This window comes from Phyllopteryx taeniolatus, chromosome 3 (assembly GCF_024500385.1).
Source record: "Phyllopteryx taeniolatus isolate TA_2022b chromosome 3, UOR_Ptae_1.2, whole genome shotgun sequence".
Classification (NCBI taxonomy): Eukaryota; Metazoa; Chordata; class Actinopteri; order Syngnathiformes; family Syngnathidae; genus Phyllopteryx; species Phyllopteryx taeniolatus.
Window position 1 is genome coordinate 18,678,329 of NC_084504.1, and position 14,510 is coordinate 18,692,838.

General features: G+C 42.4%; 1 protein-coding gene across 2 annotated transcripts; it reads left to right on the plus strand.

Moving 5' to 3' along the window:
• Nucleotides 1-47: 47 nt before the first annotated feature.
• On the plus strand, nucleotides 48-12,092 carry c3h9orf85 (chromosome 3 C9orf85 homolog). Of its 2 annotated transcripts, XM_061767310.1 has the most exons (5): nucleotides 48-435; nucleotides 609-715; nucleotides 4,167-4,280; nucleotides 5,408-5,659; nucleotides 11,958-12,092. In XM_061767310.1, the coding sequence occupies exons 1-4, from the start codon at nucleotides 334-336 to the stop codon at nucleotides 5,649-5,651; spliced, it is 567 nt and encodes a 188-aa protein (XP_061623294.1). In that variant the 5' UTR covers nucleotides 48-333; the 3' UTR covers nucleotides 5,652-5,659; nucleotides 11,958-12,092. The 2 variants fall into 2 exon arrangements, with proteins under 2 accessions (XP_061623294.1, XP_061623293.1); XM_061767309.1 differs by lacking the exon at nucleotides 11,958-12,092 and having other exon boundaries at nucleotides 54-435; nucleotides 5,408-6,290.
• The last annotated feature ends 2,418 nt before the right edge of the window (nucleotides 12,093-14,510 follow it).

Sequence of the window (14,510 nt, forward strand, 5' to 3'; positions counted from 1 at the left end):
ACAGACCACACAATTGTGTCGTTACTGGCAATTTTGATTGACGTCCACAAAAAACAATCAGCGGTTACTATTGGCGGAACTACTGGAACTGCTAAACTGACATTTTTTAAAATGTGTGGCTCTTTCGATACTTTATTATTTTATTTTATTAAACTATTTTATTGTTACAGAGAAACGGACTCAAATTAAAAGACATTAAAGGAAAGCGACAGAACACTTCTCGAGTGATAATATGCAAGACAACAACTACTTCCGGGTTAGTGTTTCATTGGGGTGTATGTAGTTCGGTAGCAAAACTGTACCATGTGTGATAACTAGTAACAACTAACTACTATGAGCTCACAGAGGGGTAACGCGTCTCGTTCGCGAGCCCAAAAGCACCAAAACAGCACCGCCTTTAAAAACGACAAATTTGGAGCGAGTGTACAAGTAAAGGTAAGACTTGTTTACCAGTCAGTCACAGTCCATCGTGTATCGGTACAGCTTTTGTTTCTGAACTGCAATACACTTGACACTGCATGTACAATTCGCTTTTAATTTCTTTTAATTTGTCAATGTAGAAAATTTAATGTTTGTGGGTTTATTTTAACATGTGGTTCTTAATCTAGAACGCAAATTCCAAGATCCACGATGGACTGTGTCAACACTGCAAGGGCGTTCTTGAGTGGAAAGTCAAGTACAAAAAATATAAAACTCTAACACAGCCCCGGAAATGGTAAGTATAAATGTAATGTACAGCGTGGTCCTTGGTCTACGACGAAGTTCCTTTCTTAAGGTACTTACACGCACACTGCACGTGCTTTTCCCGGCGCCCACCTCATGGAAGGGCGCTGGACGCGTTGTTTGGATTCCCACATAGTTTCCAGGCAGGACACGCCCCGCTGCAACATGATTGGCTCCCGTCTCGCGGGAAGGGCAGATTTGACGCAGATGAAACGAGATTATCATCCCAAACATATCACATATGTACGAAATAAAAACAAAGATATTTGTTGTGGTGAGGTTTATTGCTAGGGTTGAGTCTTAAGGTGGTTTAGGATGGGTTAAAGTTAGGATTAGGGTGTTCTCGGAGCAGGCACGACACAGGAGCCAATCATGTTGCAGCGTGCGTGTGCTGCCTGGAATCAATGTGGGAATTTTTATAACCCCATGGCACAAGCTTAGCCATATTTGGCTTTGGTTGCTAAGCAACTGAACAGGAAGTAGCCTGGTGCCTTTTCCCATGCGTTTGAACGTAAAGTAGGCTGCACATAGATATGAAGAGGTAGATATGACACGCCCCTTTTGAGCTGTGTACCTACGGTGACGCTAAACTAGGAGGGTAAAAGTTGTTACCGCATTCCATGTGTGCCGGCACATTGTGCGCACACTGCCATACTGTCACAACAGCTGAACTGGGGATAACCTTTCTCAGGTAAAATACAATTTGGGTGCTTTTTAAAAAAAATTATGTATTGATAGCACACATTTTGGCGTTGACAAAAAAGTAATCCTTATGAAACTCACCTGAAAAATGAGCAAGTTATGATCAGGAACGTCGACCTCCCCAACATGGCCGTCACGTAGGCACGTCAGTTAGCCTGGCTGCTGTAGCACGCTGGTGTATCTAGTCTTCACGTTTATGAGGCCGCAGCTCAGCAATATATTTATTACTTTTACAACTTAAAGCCCTGGCTTTGCTTGTAATGAGGAGGAGTAGACGTGATACAAATGAATTATTTGTTGTAAAAAACATTAAAATCGCACATTTCTATCCCTTTCAACCAACCTGGTACATCAAAGTAGTGGAGATCGCCGTTCATCACTCTGCCTTCTTTACCACGCCTTGGTACGACATTTGTCTTGTGTCCTAGAGCTCGGGACACTGGGACACAGCATTATTTTTTTTCCTCCATTTTGTCCATGCCGTTTTCACTGTACATCTCTGCCACTATCGCTTCCTGTTGTCACTCTGAAATCACTCTGCCCCTCTCTCTCCTATTGTATGCGGCCAGATATCATCACAGCGCTCTGTTCAATTCTGGCACGCTGTGGCAGGCGCCCACCTTGCACAACAGTGCGCCATACACAGCAGCACATACACAACGAATGCGATGGTCGACAGTGCACTATGCTGTTGTGAATGCAATGCGGAAAGTGTTTAATACAGAAGTAAAGTCATAATTATAGTAAATATTAGGCTTTACCCGATCAGGATTTTTGTGGCCGATCACCGATCAGCAAGTTTAATAAAACGATCACCGGTCCGATCATAAGATGGAGCAATGTCTGTTTACATGACTTGTTCATTTATTGTATATACTTGTATACTTGAGTATTTTCAAAGGTATTCTTTAGACAAAAGTTAAAATATCAATGACCTCTAGGGGGCATTCAAGGATTGGCCACTGACATAAATTTAGGTCAAATCAACATTACAACATTACGGAAGCGTATTGCATTCACTTGGATTAAAAAAAAATAAATAAATAAAATGTTTTTCTGAGTATTTTTTTTAGGGCTTTGTTTTTCTGACATTTTTTTCCCACCTGTTTTTCTGACTATTTTTTTCTGTTTTTCGGACAAATTTTTTTCCACCTGTTTTTCGGACTAATTTTTTTTCTGAGTTATCGGGACACATCGAACTCACACAAGAACCTGCAAACTGCAAGTGACTCTTTGAGGACTCACTAATGGCGGATTACTGCTCGTACACCTTCAACCTGCCCATACACGTTTACCTTACCGGTTCAATTAAGGTGCCTGCGTAATGTCGACAAACTAATAACAATACCATCTATGTGACTCAAAGACAGGAGTATCTCCCAGTGTCTTAAACCCATATCAAAATAAAACTTGATCAAACTGAATAAGCCGCTCATGTTGCTTACTACGGATTCCGCAAAGAGTCACTTGCAGTTCGCAGGTTCTCGCGTGAGTTCGATGTGTCCCAATAACTGAAAAAAATTAGTCAGAAAAACAAGTGGGAAAAAATTTGTCAGAAAAACAGAAACAAATAGTCAGAAAACAAAGCCCTCAAAAAAATTACTCAGGAAAAAAAGGAGTTTTTTTTTTATTTTTTTAATCCAAGTGAATGCAATATGCTTCCGTACAACATGACAAAAATAATGGGTGCTAACTTACTGTAATTAAATCACTTTAATCAATACTGTTAATGATATCCTTACTCTAACTTTCTCACTGTCCCGTCTTTATGGACGGGCGTCCATATTTTTCCTTTATTTATTTATTTATTTTTATTTTTTTTTCTTCTTCCACACTACGTTACTTGAATGCGGCATGCTCCTCCTCGTGTACATTCTTCAGGTGCCGAACCAATTTGTTGTGTTGAAGCATTTAGATGATGTTTCCCATGACGTACTTCAGTTGTGCACAGACTGCAAATAACTTGCAAGTTGTTTGTCTGAGATGCCGCAAAATAGTCCCACACCGACGACATGTTTTTTTCACTGACAAGATTGAAAAAAACTTTATTCAGTCAGATAGTGACAGTACTACACCACAAGACACAGAACAAGGCTAAAATAAATTAGTTTCTGGATTCATACGCGACGGCGACGCACAGTAAATGTCTTTTGCGGAGCCAATCGATGACCTCATTGAACGGATCGGCAAATTATGACATGAAAGCCGATCGACTGATCAGCATAAAATGCTAATTATCGGCTGATACCAATCAGGCCGATCAGATCGGTGTAAAGTCTAGTAAATATTTATATGAAAAACACTTCTATCCAATAACAAACGAGCGAACTAGTTCATTGGATGCTGTTCGTAACCTGGAAATGTCATAATTACAGTACATTTGTATATATATATATGACAAAAACTAGGCCATAAATATAAAACAATTAGTTGAAAAACCGTCCCTCCTTGTGTTGCGTGTAATTGATCTACGCCAACATCCTAACACAAACATAATCCCAATCAAAGTAAATATTTGTATGAATAACACTTATAGGCCATACATATTAACTAGTTAAATGGCAAAAACAAGTACGGCGGTAACTGAGCATGACGATTCTTGGTGCCGGGTGACGACATATTCTTGCGTTACGCACTGTACGTAATCTCAAAACGACTTAGACCCAGGACCCCTCTGTAACACTAAATATAATTTTTTTTACTATAGAATTACCATTTACATACATGTTTTTCTATTTCAGCATCAAGTGTTCTCAGAAGACTGTGAAGGATGCTTATCACGTCATTTGTAAGCCCTGCTCTCTTCAGATGGAAATATGCTGCAAGTGTGGGAAGAAAGCGGACATTGTCATCCCGTACGTACTCATCAACTATCACCAAATGCTGATTGTGTGATCTAAATATATTTTCTGTTGAGAATTGAGGAAATCTGTCTTCGTAGTAGTCTACAACACCTTAGATAGAAAATATCAACGATATTGTACCTTTTAAAATGGATTTGGTGTAAGTAACATGTTTGGGGGCGTTTCTTTGAACAGGACTATTTGTCCTACTTGGTAAGCAGTTTATTGTTTTGAGAATGCTGCCATCTTGTGGTCATGAGTCGCCTCACAACAGTTCCCTTGACTTGACAATAGATGGAGTAAGGTGGTTCCAAAGTTCCTTTCACTAAATCACTTCAACTGGAGTTGCGCTGTATTTCCAAGAGCATAATTCATGCCCATATCCCGTTTTTTGGGGGGGGGGGGGGGGCGACGACTATTTTTTGTCTATTTACATGTATATTTCAAGTGACATATATCTGATATGGCACTCCTTACACTGACAGAACATATGAAACGACCCAGATGTGCAGAGACACAAATAACATTTAAATAAGTGGCAATGTGGAAGTAAACATAAATAAAGTACATAAGTACTACAAATATTGATGATTACATACTATTTAGCTGCCCTGGACTGCCTGTTCACACCACTGCTTTAAAGGAGGGTACTTGATGGCAAAAAAAATGTAATTGTGTAGAGGCTTTATTCCTAATAAGTATATTAAATATTGTAAGCCACTGTAACATTATGCATAGTTTGAACACTATACAAACAAAATAAAAAAAACTGTACTGTAAATAATGATTCAGGGTAGAGTTGCAGGGTAAATGTTATTTTGTTGTGGGGAAATCACACTCACCATGTAAATGTATAATTATTTTACCAGGCCTTCATTACAATTTTAACCTCGAGCTCAATCATCCCCAGAGAAATTATTTTTTGAGTCGTAAATTACATTTGGGTGTTTTTTATTTGTTGTGTGTGTGTTTGGGGGGGGGGACTGCGAATGTGTAACTATGTCACACACAACACATACAGTACACACACGCTGGAGGGACACTCAACCACCCCGACAACAGTTCAGCAACACCTGCTCTGTAAGTTGTTGACAGGATGTAAGTAGGTGGTGATGATCGTTTCTCTGCCACTTTTTCAGAGTTAACTTGCATCTGAACCAAGAAGAAGAAGAAGAGGACAAGGATAGCAAACAGAAAAGCAAAATGTGCAAAAAGAAAGACAAAAATAACTTGGACAGTGATGATGACTTTGATGACGAGGATGATGAGGACTTCGTTGACCTTGAAGACAAAGAAGATGAAGAGAGTAAATCCGTACTTGAGAAGACACAGAGCAAGTCTGTTCCACTTCCAGATGTGTCCAGAGTGAATATCATGAAATAAATGATCAGGCAGGTGGACTCTTCGACATATTACTAGACAGCAGCATCTTGTCATACTATTTGCCAAGCTGATACCAAATGGCGACATATTGCTGGTTTCTTCTTGGTCGAGCAGATTCAATCAACATCCATCCATCCATTTTCGGTATCCTCATTAGGGTTAGGGGTAAGATGGAGCCTATCCTAGCTGACTTTTGGCAAGAGGTGAGGTAAACCTTGAATTGGTCGCCAGTCAATCTCAGGGCACTTACAGACAACCAGCTATTCACACGTATGTACAATTTAGAGCCTTCAGTTTATGTAGCCTCCATTTTTGGGGACTGTGGAAGGAAACCAGATTACCTGTAGAAAACGCACTCAAGCCCGGAGAGAACATGCAATCTTTATACAGGAATGCCTGAGCCCAGATTTGAATTTCTGATTTGTGCAGCGGATGTGCTAACCACCACAAAAAATGCATCAAACAAGGACCTCCGTCGTATGAGACGTATTTGTTGTTGTTGTTGTTTTACAGACCACCTGAATTTACCACCGGTGGAGTCTATTTAAGCTGTATCTATCTCAAGAACGATCAGTGGAAATACAATGCATCTGAGTAGCAAAGACTTTGGCTTTATTTTTAATAAATTTGCAAAAATTCCACAGTTTCATGTTGTGTGTATAACTTTGACGGGAAAAGATGAATTTATAAAATTTTGGATTATGGCTGTAAAATAAAATGTGGACAAAGTGAATGCTTATTAATATTTTTGGAACCACTAGAAAGCATCTCTTGATAAGATTCAGTTCTACAACACTTCAAACTGCAACCATATTGATTTTTTTCATGGATATCGTGTTGAAAAACATTGTGTAGATGATCATGCATCCTTTTTCCGAACCGTTTATCTTCATTAGGGTCGCAAATGTGCTGGAGCCTATCCCAGCTGACTTTGGGCGAGAGGTGTGGTACACCCTGTGCTGGTCGCCAGCCAATCACAGGGCACATATGTGCCTAATGAAATGACTTGTTTGAACTGTTGCACATGGCTTGTGGTGTTTATTTATTTTTCAGATGGCCACAAAACGAGAATATGGGTTCAGGTTAGCCCTCCGTTTCAAAAAGCTTGTTGACCCCGATGTCAGAACAACCTAGATTCAGGTCAACAGGTGGTAAGTGCCGTAAAGGACAAAGCAAGCAGTAAAGGAGTGTGTGAGGGAAACATTTGTTTATATTTTGTCCACATAGAAGTGGGAAAGATTATATGTGTGTTTATATTTCAATAGTTAACCCAAAAAGTGAAGCATACTACAGTATACAAAATGATTAGAGGGCCACTTCCGACCTAATTTCGTTAAAAATAATTTTGATTAAGATGTGAATATTTTGTTTTCTATTTGCTGTAAGTTATAATGATCAAAATGATTTAAATAACACAAATATTTAATTGTGTGTAGTGAATCGACATAATACAGGTGCTGGTCAAATAATTAGAATATAAAAAGTTTATTTTCAGTAATTCCATTCAAAAAAAAATGGAACTTGTATAATGTATACATTAATTTCACACAGACTGACATATTTCAAGTGTTTTTTTTTCTTTTAATTTTGATGATAATAACTGACTAACTAATGAAAACCCCAAAATTGAGTATCGTGGAAAATTAGAATATTGTGGAGAGGTTCAATATTGAAGAGACCTGGTGCCACACTCTAATCAGCTACTTAACTTAAAACACTGCAAAAGACTTTAAATGGCCTCAGTCTAGTTCTGTAGGCTACACAATCATGGGGAAGACTCCTGACCTGACAGTTGTCCAAAAGACAAGCATTGACACCTTGCACAAGGAGGGCAAGACACAAAAGGTCATTGCTAAAGAGGCATTGCTCTATGTCCAAGCACATTAATAGAGAGACGAAGGGAAGGAAAAGATATGGTATAAAAAAAAAGTTTAAATAGGGATAACCGCACCCTGGAGAGGATTGTGAAACAAAACCCATTCAAAAATGTGGGGGAGATTCACAAAGAGACAAAAAGGACTGGACTGCTACTCAGTGGTCCAGTTATGTTCTCTGATGAAATTAAATATTGCATGTCCTTTGGAAATCAAGGTCCTAGAGTCTGGAGGAAGAGAGGAGAGGCACAGAATCCACGTTGCTTGAGGTTGATTGTAAGGTTTCCACAGTCAGTGATGGGTTGGGGTGCCGTGACGTGCTGGTGTTGGTCCAAGGTCAACACAGCCGTCTACCAGGACGTTTTAGAGCACTTCATGCTTCCTGCTGCTGACCAACTTTATGGAGATGCAGATTTCATTTCCCAACAGGACTTGGCACCTGCAGACAGTGCCAAAGCTACCAGTACTTGGTTTAAGGACCATGGTATCCCTGTTCTTGATTGGCCAGCAAACTCTCCTGACCTCAACCCCATAGAAAATCTATGGGGTATTGTGAAGAGGAAGATGCGATACGCAAGACCCAACAATGCAGAAGCGCTGAAGGCCACTATCAGAGCAACCTGGGCTCTCATAACACCTGAGCAGTGCCACAGACTGATCGACTCCATGCCACGCAGCATTGCTGCAGTAATTCAGGCAAAAGGAGCCCTAACTAAGTATTGAGTGCTGTACATGCTCGTACTTCTCATGTTCATACTTTTCAGTTGGCCAACATTTCTAGAAAGTTTTTTTTTTTTTTTTTTTTTTTTTGTATCAGTCTTAAGTAATCTAATGTTCTGAGATAATTAATTTGTGGTTTTCATTAGTTGTCAGTTATAATCAAAATTTTAAAAAAGAAACATTTGAAATACCTTATTTTCACGACCATAAGGCGTCGGACCGTATTAAAAGGTGCAGTCTCAGTTACGGGGTCTATTTCTGTATTTAACACGTACATAAGGCGCACCGTATTATTGGGTGCCAGCATGGTAAAACATACGCTAGCTTAAAACTTACGGTAGCATGCATACACGCTAAAACATACACTAGCATGCATGCTAGCGTATGTTTTTAAAAAGGCAGCGGGAGCAAAACTGAGTTTGGTTGTACTTTATTGAAGTATTTAACAATGTACTCACGTTATTTTTTTGATAAATCCTCATCCACAAATCCATCAAAGTCCTCATCTTCTGTATCTGAAATGAACAGCTGGGCAAGTTCTCCATCAAACATGCAGGGTTCCCTCTCGTCATTGTTGCCGGGGGGCTGTTCAGCAATGATGCCGGCTTTCGCGAAAGCTCGGACAACAGTCAAAGCAGATACCTTAGCCCAGGCTTCCACAATCCATTCACATATGGTGGCGTAACTCGCCCGGCGATAGATGGCTAGATGGCGCCGTTTCATAAAACGAAAGCACCAAGACGGACCTCCTTGAAAATGTTCGATTTTCATTTATTCTGCAAGCGTTATTGCCCTCAGTCGAATGGTGACTGTAGAGACGCTCCTCCCGGCTGTTCTTTGATCATTCATCCCTTGCTCGAGTTGGTCTTCCAACTCGGGCCACCTCGCCTTGTTTCCTCAGAAACTCCGCTTCGTCTTCTTGACTTGTCGAAGCTCGTTTTCCTGCTTCCTCCACTTGCGAATCATGGATTCGTTGATCTTGAATTCTCTAGCGGCTGCTCGATTCCCAAGTTCTTCTGCGTAACTGATAGCTTGCAGTTTAAACTGTGCTTCGTAAGCGTGTCTCTTCGTAGGTGCCATTTTTGGGGCTCCTTAGCCAAACCGATGTTGTTTTGCACAATGCACATACCAGCGCTATATACCTACTGGGGGCGTGCCTTTAGCGTCCTCTTTCACGCGCACACTTCCCCCTTCGACGTCCGCATGCTGTCCTCAGTCACGTCCGCCTTTCCTCTATATAAGCAGAATATATATATTCTAATTGTATGACCAGCACCTGTATAGGAGTTTCACATTTTGTATTGAAGTACTGAAACAAATGATCTCACATTTTATACTAGTAGTTGTGGGCATCAGATCATCAGTAGCGTCCATTAGCAAAAGCTATAAGAGATGACACAAACATGCCCATCAAATGATCATGTCATCCCTAGCAGCTGCTTTGCACAAAATGCATGTTTTTTCTTGCGTTTATTTCCGGATGCTTGCATTGCAGACATGTTTGCATGCTGTGGATCCAGCACTCTCAATCATTCATCATGTGGCACTGATGCAATTATCACAAGGTTTCTTCCCTTTCCTTCCTCAATCACATCACAATGACAGCTATGCAAGGATGAATCATCAAGCTCACAGGATTGACTTTTAATAGCATCAGACGTCTCCCTCACACACTCCTTTATTGCCTGCTTTGTCCCTTTGTGCGAGGGCTATCTGTTGACCTCCATCTAGGTTGTTCTAACCCAGGGGTCAATAACCTCTTTGAAACTGAGAGCTGCTTCCAAGGTACTGATGAATCCAAAGGACTACCATTTTTATACACGACTGAAGAAATTTGCTCAAATTACTTTTAATTCTGTTATTAATAATTAATATTCATGTTACTGTCACGTTTGGGGTTTGTTCGAAGGCGAGGAAGGCAAGGCAAGAACATGGAGGACCCAAGTGCAGGGAAGCAACGCAGTAGTGCAGGAGTATATAAAAAATGATATTTAATTCCAAAACAAAGGAAAACAAGGATTATGAAAAAAGTCTAAATGCTAAATTAACAGTCCAAAATCTAAACACAAAGTAATAAAGAAACACTTGAGTAAACCCAAAAAAAGAAACAAGACATAACTGAGCGACAACTGGCGACTATGACATGGCACAGACAGAGACAATGACATACTGCAAAGACATGTGACAATGACAATGAACTGACAAGAAGTGAAAGAAACCAGGGAACTAAATACAAACAGATTGACGAGACAACGAGGAACACCTGAACAAGGCACGAGTGGCTGGAGAGCTGATTGGTCGACACAAGGTAGACGAGAACAGGTGGACACAACAACCAAATGAGCACACGACAAACATGGAACAAAACTAAACACAACCCAAACCAAAACACAGACCATGACAGTTACTGATTTCTCACAATAATTATCAGTGATCGAAAAAGGTAGGAAACAGATGATTTATATATAACACTTTATTTCTGTAAGTATCTGCAATTTTTGAATTTTTAAATTATCATTTCTACAACAATTTAGAACAGGCTCATGGGTTATTCATATGTTCTTTAGGGGCTACCTGGTCCCCGCAAACACATTGTTGGTGACCCCTGTTCTAACCAGTGCTAATAGTTGAACATATCTACACTAAACATTGGCTAAATTATATAACTGGTCATTCATCCACTCACCGTCACCAAGCTATCGCTGTTTCCACCTTTGCACTTGATATATAAAAAGAAAAAAAAGTCCAGTATGCAAAAAGAAAATATGCTGCAGTATAGCTTCATGCAGATTGGGCCACCTGCAGTACATTTACCTCTCAGTATATTGTAGCTCTGTGAACGGCATTTATCACTGGTCGAGCTATTGTATAACTAATGATTTGGTACTGGAGACACGGTTAGAGGGTCTGCCTCACAGTTCTGAGGACCGGGGTTCAATCCCTGGCCCCGCCTGTGTGGAGTTTGCATGTTCTCCCCGTGCCTGCGTGGGTTTTCTCCGGGCACTCCGGTTTCCTCCCACATCCCAAAAACATGCATGGTAGGTTAATTGACAACTGTAAATTGCCCGTAGGTCTGAATGTGAGTGCGAATGGTTGTTTGTTTTTTATGTGCCCTGCGATTGGCAGGCAACCAGTTCAGGGTGTACCCCGCCTCCTGCCCGATGACAGCTGGGATAGGCTCCAGCATGCCCGCGACCCTTGTGTGGATAAGCGGCTCAGAAAACGGATGGATGGATGGATGATTTGGTACTTGAGAATAATTAATTGGGAGGACTTACTGTTATTTTGTTACAAAAATGCATTCAAATAATTGAAAACAAATTATATCACATTGTCTAAAACTGTACCCCGCCTCCTGCCCGATGATAGCTGGGATAGGCTCCAGCACGCCCACGACCCTAGTGAGAAGAAGCGGCTCAGAAAATGGATGGATGGATGTCGAAAACTCAAGGCAAAAAAAAGAACAAGTCTGAAAGTGTCATTTCAACTAGTGAATGCCAAAATTCTCATACAACTATTGTATATTTGCAAAGGATGACTAGGGCTACACTGAAGACAAAAACACCCAAAAAGTTTAATTACAATAAAAAGTGAGTTTTAATGTGATTTGTTAATTCTATACACAGCCACATCCCAGTTAAATCTCAGTTTGTTTTTACTTCCCCTCTTGAAAATACTTCCCCCCCCCCCCTCCCTTAATTGAGTTGTACAGGTTATTGGTCACGTTAATGGTGGAAATTAATTATCCTGATATTGGCTGCTGGACGAGCGCCGTCAAAGCAGAGTCAGGAGACGGCCCGCTGGACGAGCGCCCCCGGAGCGGGGACTGGTGGCGGAACAGAGCCTGGCGCGGCTGCAGAGGAGCCGGAAGGGGAGCCTGGCGCGGCTGCCGAGGAGCCGGAAGGGGAGCCTGGCGCGGCCGCCGAGGAGCCGGAAGGGGAGCCTGGCGCGGCCGCCGAGGAGCCGGAAGGGGAGCCTGGCGCGGCCGCCGAGGAGCCGGAAGGGGAGCCTGGCGCGGCCGCCGAGGAGCCGCAAGGGGAGCCTGGCTCGGCCGCCGAGGAGCCGCAAGGGGAGCCTGGCGCGGCCGCCGAGGAGCCGGAGCGGGAGCCTGGCGCGGCCGCCGAGGAGCCGGAAGGGGAGCCTGGCGTGGCTGCCGAGGAGCCGGAAGGGGAGCCTGGCGCGGCTGCCGAGGAGCCGCACCCGGAACGGGAGCCTGGCGCGGCTGCCGAGGAGCCGGAACTGGAGCCTGGCGTAGCTGCCGAGGAGCCGGAACGGGAGCCTGGCTTGGCAGCAGAGGAGCTGGAGCCAGAACGGGAGCCTGGCACGGCAGCCGAGGAGCCGGAGCGGGAGCTTGGCGCGGCTGCCGAGGAGCCGGACCGGGCCTGCAGTTGCTTGCTCAGCCTGCCGCCATTGAGGTTTGAGAGTAGAGGGTACGAGAGGGGCAGAGTGCACAGGGACTCGGGAAGGTGAACTAGGAAAAATGTGTGGTACTGAAAGTGGTGGCAGGCTTGAATAGACGTAACTTAATTGGAGCTGTGGAACAACGTGTGGGAACTGGTGAAAAAGTAAGTGACTTGGTAACAGGGGGAAAAAAAACGAGAGGGCAAAATTTGACCTTACTTGGGCGCCTCCGTTGGCCACCACGCGGCGGTCCCGGGTAGATGACCAAACGAGTGCCCTAGAAAAGGTCAGACGGAAAGGATTTGGACTCACTGGGGTTGGTGACAAAAACTGATGAGGGCGGAATAAACTAGGGAAGGAACCAGAAAAATCTAAATCTGTCAGAGTCAGAATCAGACAGGAGGTTAACTAAATCGGGGCAATCTTCACAATCAGAAAAATCTGAATCTAAAAAAAAAAACGTGGATGTAAAAATAATAGGGCATGGTGAATAACTAGGACAAGTGGGGGGCACAGATGAAAAGGACACAAAAGACTGAATGATAGAGCTTACTGGAGGACAGTAGGTATGGTTGGCAGGCTGAGGACAGTGGGAGGCAGTTTGTTGGTGTCCAGGGTGACGCCATGTTTTTCCCGCTGGGTCCTGTTCTGGTCGGTTCATTCTGTCACATTTGGGGTTTGTTCGAAGGTAAGGAAAGAACATGGAGGACCCAAGTGCAGGGAAGCAGGGAGGCAACGCAGTCGTGCAGGAGTATATAAAAAAAATTATATTTAATTCCAAAAACAAAGGAAAACAAGGATCATGGAAAAAGTCTAAATGCTAAATTAACAGATTCCAAAATCAAAACACAAAGTAACCAAGAAACACTTGAGTAAACCCAAAACAAGAAACAAGACATTGCTGATGAAATTGCTGATGAAATAACTGAGCGACTATGACATGGCACCTGACAATGACATACTGCAAAGACACGTGACAATGAACTGACAAGAAGTGAAAGAAACCAGGGAACTAAATACAAACAGATTGACGAGACAACGAGGAACACCTGGACAAGACATGAGTGGCTGGAGAGAGCTGATTGGTCGACACAAGGTAGACGAGAACAGGTGGACACAACAACCAAATGAGCAAACGACAAACATGGAACACAGGAAAACATGGAACAAAACCAAACACAACCCAAACCAAAACACAGACCATGAGTTACTGATTTCCCACAATAATTATCAGTGATCGAAAAAGGTAGGAAACACATTATTTATATATAACACTTTATTTCTGTAAGTATCTGCAAGGGTTTACATTTTTAAATGATCAAATCTACAACAATTTAGAACAGGCTCATGGGCTATTCATGTGTTCTTTAGGGGCTACCTTGTCCCCGCAAGCACATTGTTGGTGACCCCTGTTCTAACCAGTGCTAATAGTTGAGCATATCTACACTAAACATTGGCTAAATTATATAACTGGTCATTCATCCACTCACCGTCATCAAGCTATCGCTGTTTCCACCTTTGCACTTGATATATAAAAAGAAAAAAAAGTCCAGTATGCAAAAAGAAAATATGCTGCAGTACAGCTTCATGCAGATTGGGCCACCTGCAGTACATTTACCTCTCAGTATATTGTAGCTCAGTGAACAACATTTATCACTGGTCGAGCTATTGTATAACTAATGATTTGGTACTGGAGACACGGTTAGAGCGTCTGCCTCACAGTTCTGAGGACCGGGGTTCAATCCCCGGCCCCGCCTGTGTGGAGTTTGCATGTTCTCCCCGTGCCTGCGTGGGTTTTCTCCGGGCACTCCGGTTTCCTACTACCTCTCAGTATATTGTAGCTCAGTGAACAGCATTTATCACT

Bases quoted from the DNA above. Each gene is read 5' to 3' on its own strand.
- c3h9orf85 (XM_061767310.1), top strand. From the start codon at position 334: ATGAGCTCACAGAGGGGTAACGCGTCTCGTTCGCGAGCCCAAAAGCAC. The intron at 436-608 runs GTAAGACTTGTT...TTCTTAATCTAG, and splicing joins GAGCGAGTGTACAAGTAAAG to AACGCAAATTCCAAGATCCA. The intron at 716-4,166 runs GTAAGTATAAAT...TTTCTATTTCAG, and splicing joins CTAACACAGCCCCGGAAATG to CATCAAGTGTTCTCAGAAGA.